Source organism: Bubalus kerabau, chromosome 15, assembly GCF_029407905.1.
Source record: "Bubalus kerabau isolate K-KA32 ecotype Philippines breed swamp buffalo chromosome 15, PCC_UOA_SB_1v2, whole genome shotgun sequence".
Taxonomy (NCBI): Eukaryota; Metazoa; Chordata; class Mammalia; order Artiodactyla; family Bovidae; genus Bubalus; species Bubalus kerabau.
In genome coordinates this window covers 79824061-79828938 of record NC_073638.1, presented here as the reverse complement: position 1 = coordinate 79828938, position 4878 = coordinate 79824061, and the positions used below count along the sequence as shown (strand labels likewise).

At 37.3% G+C, this 4878-nt stretch overlaps 1 protein-coding gene across 1 annotated transcript; it reads left to right on the top strand.

Moving 5' to 3' along the window:
• Positions 1-2948: 2948 nt before the first annotated feature.
• On the top strand, positions 2949-3896 carry LOC129628465 (olfactory receptor 8J3-like). The gene has a single exon (XM_055547904.1). The coding sequence runs from the start codon at positions 2949-2951 to the stop codon at positions 3894-3896; it is 948 nt and encodes a 315-aa protein (XP_055403879.1).
• The last annotated feature ends 982 nt before the right edge of the window (positions 3897-4878 follow it).

Below are 4878 nucleotides of genomic sequence, written 5' to 3'. Positions count from 1 at the left end.
CTAAAACCCAGTATGATTAGAATTTCCAGATAAAATATAAGATATTCAGTTGCATTTAAATTTCAGATCAATGACAAATACTTCTTAGTACTTGTCTCATATAATATTTGAATTTTCTATAAATATATCCAATGCAATATTTGAAAAATACTTTAAGATATGTATTACCCATGAAACATTTTATAAACTGAAAATAATCTTAATACAAGGATATGCATATTCTTCTATATGAGAATCAATTCCCACACATGAACTTGGATAATTTTTAGTTGATTGTTTCCCCTAATGGTTGCTTACTTTTTTTTCTTTCAGGAATGACTTTACTAACTGATTGAGTAAACTAGTAAATGAATAGAATACTTTTTTAAGAGTTAAGGAGAAAGCCATGAACCTCAAGTAGTTCCTAACTCTTATCACCAGGTCTGAAGATTGAAATATCAGTTATATCTTTACACATTTTTTATATCCTGTGTGCTCTAATGATTAGCCCTAAATAGAAGCATATAAATGTTGCATCAGAATGGTCAAAAATGACCAAAGATATTCTTTGCAAAATAAGAAGAATGGCAGAGTATCACTATCTCTTTAAGATTCTTATAGCAATTCTTTTTGATAAGTATCCAGAAGTTGTAAGTTGGACCATATGAGGAATTGCTAATCAACAGATATCAAATTTCAGTAATAGAAGATGAATAAGTTCTAGAGAGGAGCAGCATTGTGCCTATAATTAAGAATGCTAGTGTATTCAACCTTAAATCTTTTACTGGAACATATCTCAAGTTATATATTCTTAAGGAGAAAATTTAAAAAAAAATGAATGGGTAAGGTAAAATTATCTGGAAATTTAGAAGAAAATAATAAAAGACACTGAAAATGAAGATACCCTCAATAAATGCTAGACTAATCCTTAGCAGAACTGAAGACTTCCAACTGGTAAGATTGGTAGCAGATGTCTGAATTCCTTTGCCTAATTTGATGTGTCTCACATTCTACAAGAAAACCCATGATAGCAGACCAGGCAATACTTGGTTCTTCTCTGTGAAAGAGGAAAGGGCCTGAAAGCCGAGTGGGACACAATAAAGAAACAGCAGACAGTGTCATCTAGGAAAAAGCAAGAGAACTGGCTCCACAAAGCCCAGCGTCGCCTTCCATCCTTAAACTCATTTTTGCATCAGACTAGTTTCTTGATTTCAGAGAAGGCAGTGGCACCCCACTCCAGTACTCTTGCCTGGAAAATCCCATGGACGGCAGAGCCTGGTAGGCTGGAGTCCGTGGGGTCGCAAAGAGTCGGACACGACTGAGCGACTTCACTTTCAAATTTCACTTTCATACATTGGAGAAGGAAATGGCAACCCACTCCAGTGTTCTTGCCTGGAGAATCCCAGGGACAGGGGAGCCTGGTGGGTCACACAGAGTCAGACACGAGTGAAGCGACTTAGCAGCAGCAGCAGCAGTTTCTTGATTTAACAAGACAGAAACTCTGTAGTATCTTAATAAGGAAATAAAACCTATGAAGAAATGTTTATTTTCTAGGTTGCTCTTAGTTCAACTGGTATTTTTGAATATCAGCAAGGACACAGAGGGCAAGAGAAAAAAATGTAGGGCTGAGTGTATGCTGAGTGAGGTGATGTGAGTAGAAAGGCGATACAGACCCTGAATGTCAAATGCGTTGAATATGAGGCTAAAGCTTATTCTTCAATTATTCTAAAAATAATCTCAGATTACAAATTTGACTACTCAAAAAGTAAAGACTGTTATTTGTCTATCAGCCAAACTGAGAGAATCATGACATGGAGATCAAAATAATATAGTCGTCAATGACAGTATTAATTAAAGCTTGACCTAAGGAAGTAGGAGTGCGTAGAATGGCAAAGTATTATTGACACTGGCAAATAATAAAATGTGGAACTTTGAAAGAGAAATTTAGAGGGTGAGAGAGTCATTTCCTAGGCAGGTTGATAGGAAATCTAGGGGTCCCCAAGGAGAGAGGGGGTCTCCAAATGGAGGAAATAGCCTGCAAGTGTCAGACATTTTTATCTCTCTTAAGCGGCAGGAGGAAACAAACTAGCAATATTTTTTTCCTTCTCTATACAAATTTAAAGAGAGGTTTCTCTTAAAATACTGTGTTGCCATAATGACACCTGGTTTCGCCTGAAGTTAGCTATTCTTGAGCCTAGAGATAACCAATGCCTTTTTCTTATGAAAATGTTTGTCTTAAGCTATGCTAATGTACTACGCCTTTACCCCAAACTCTGTCTCCAAGTCGATTCCGCCTCTTGGCCCAAAACCTACTTGACAAACCAGTATGTTATACTCAGATATTGTTCCCCTAATCTACGTAAATGAAACTATTTGTATGGTGGTCTGCCCTTCTTTAAGATTCAGTTAATCATTTTATGGCCCAGGATAAACCATTTGGTCCCATTCTGAATTTTAAGACATTCCTTTCTTTCATTAACAGACTGCTAGTGACTATATAACATCCAGTTGAAGACTAGAAGGGGGGTACTCTTTCTGCCCCCTTCTGATGCCTATGTCAGAAGCTTTCTCTATCTCCTTTATACTTTAATAAAACTTTATTACTCAAAAGCTCTGAGCGATCAAGCCTCGTCTCTGGCCCCGGATTGAATTCTTCTCCTCCGGGGGCCAAGAATCCTGGTGTATTCGCATGATTCAACAACAACCTTTCAAGGGTGGGTACAATATTTGTGATTTAAAGTGGTTCCTTTAAAATTTTTATTTTTGCCATTTAAAAAGTGTACATAGCCAGCAACACACTAAATTTCAGAAGAAATAGAGGAGCTGGTATAATTTGGAAGCATGATTCCAGGAAGTCTCACCCTAGGCATTGCCTGTGTCATCTAATGGCAATCCTAGGAAATACAATTTTTAAAAACTGTAACCATTTCTCCTTCCTTGCTCAAACAGATGACTCTCCAAACTCTACCATGGCTCATGAAAATTTCACCCAAGTCATTGAATTTATTCTCACAGGAGTCTCAGAACGCCCAGACCTCCAGATCCCACTCTTCTTTGTCTTCCTGGTCATCTATGGACTGACTGTGACAGGGAACCTAAGCATCATCACCCTCACCAGTGTGGACTCTCGGCTTCAGACCCCCATGTATTTCTTCCTCAGGCACTTGGCTATCATCAACCTTGGCAATTCAACTGTCATTGCCCCTAAAATGCTGATCAACTTCTTAGTAAAGAAACACACCACCTCCTTCTATGAATGTGCCACCCAACTAGGCACGTTCTTGGTTTTCATTGTAGCTGAAATTTTCATTTTAGCTGTGATGGCCTATGATCGCTATGTGGCCATTTGTAACCCTCTGCTCTACATGGCGGTTGTATCTCGGCGGATCTGCTTTCTGCTAGTTTCCCTCACATACCTCTACAGCTTTTCCACAGCTATTGTGGCTTCATCTTCTGTATTTTCTATGTCTTATTGCTCTTCCAATGTAATCAATCATTTTTACTGTGATATCGTCCCTCTGATAGCATTGTCTTGCTCTGATACTTCCTTTCCAGAAACAGTAGTATTTGTATCTGCATCTACAAATTTGGTGTTTTCCATAATTACTGTTGTAGCATCTTATTTCAACATTGTTCTGTCCATTCTAAGGATACGTTCATCAGAAGGAAGAAAAAGAGCCTTCTCCACATGCGCTTCCCATATGACAGCTGTGTCAGTCTTCTATGGAACTCTGCTTTTCATGTATTTGCAGCCTCAAACTAACCACTCTATGGGTGCTGATAAAATGGCTTCCGTGTTTTATACACTAGTGATACCCATGCTGAATCCTATGATCTACAGCCTGAGGAACAAGGACGTGAAGGCTGCCTTAAAGAGATTTCTGACAAATTTATGCTGTTCTTTTAAGCTGATGTAATTTTTAACTCTAAGGTAAATGAGGAGATTTTAAGAAAGCCGCATTGTGTGGAGGAGATTCTAAACAGCATTAGAAGCTAATGCAATGGGTGTTTTTCCCATTTTATTTATTTTGAGGCAAGGCTCTAGTCTGCATTATACAAATAGAAATCTTAAAAATAACCTAGCTTTTTTTTTTTTTTTCTGATCTAAAGAACAAAAAGTCAGAATTTAGACAATAGTCTCAGAATTTTGGCAATGAATTGCAGAAAGGAAACAGTGTATGAAAATGAGATCTGCATTCTTTGTTAAAGCTGTCCAGGTCACTTATCCTGAGCCAAGTTTATTTATCCTACTGAGCCATGTAGGTTACTGGAAGATTTCAGTTGTCCCAGACCAAACAAATAAACAAACAAAAAAGCAAAAAAAAAAAAAAAGAAAAGAAAAAAAGAACTAATATTTATGAAATCACCCGTGAGGCAGAGTTTGTAGTTTGCCACAAACCTTGTTAATTTCCTTCTGTAATTAAAAAAGATCAAATAAATCAACCTTCTTAAGAAGAAGATAACAGTATTCACATGTCTTCACAGCACAATATAACCATGTTCAAGACAGATTCTAAGCTCCTGACAAACCAATATAGTCAGTAGAAGAAAATTAGAGTGATCCTTCAAGTGACAGCAGAGAGTGGCTCTCAGTTCTCCTGCTCTCTTCTCAGCCTTCAGATCTTCAGGGCATTAGTCTACACCTTCATTTGAGACTTTGTCAACTTCATGGCCTCTTCTACCCACTTCATCTCCTGCATTCCAATCTGCTTTGTACTTGTGGAATTTTTCTTGTGGGAGATAACTTTTTGCTCTCCCTAATGATAGCAAAAATCTCTTTGGTAATACAATAAGATATAGGGACATAGAACAAAACAGAAATATCAAAATATAAAACATCAGGGAGAAAATATGCAAAAATTGTTTTATCTAGCACATGCAAAAATTCAAAAAAATCAA

Coding starts and splice junctions, on each gene's coding strand:
- LOC129628465 (XM_055547904.1), top strand. CDS start 2,949: ATGGCTCATGAAAATTTCACCCAAGTCATTGAATTTATTCTCACAGGA.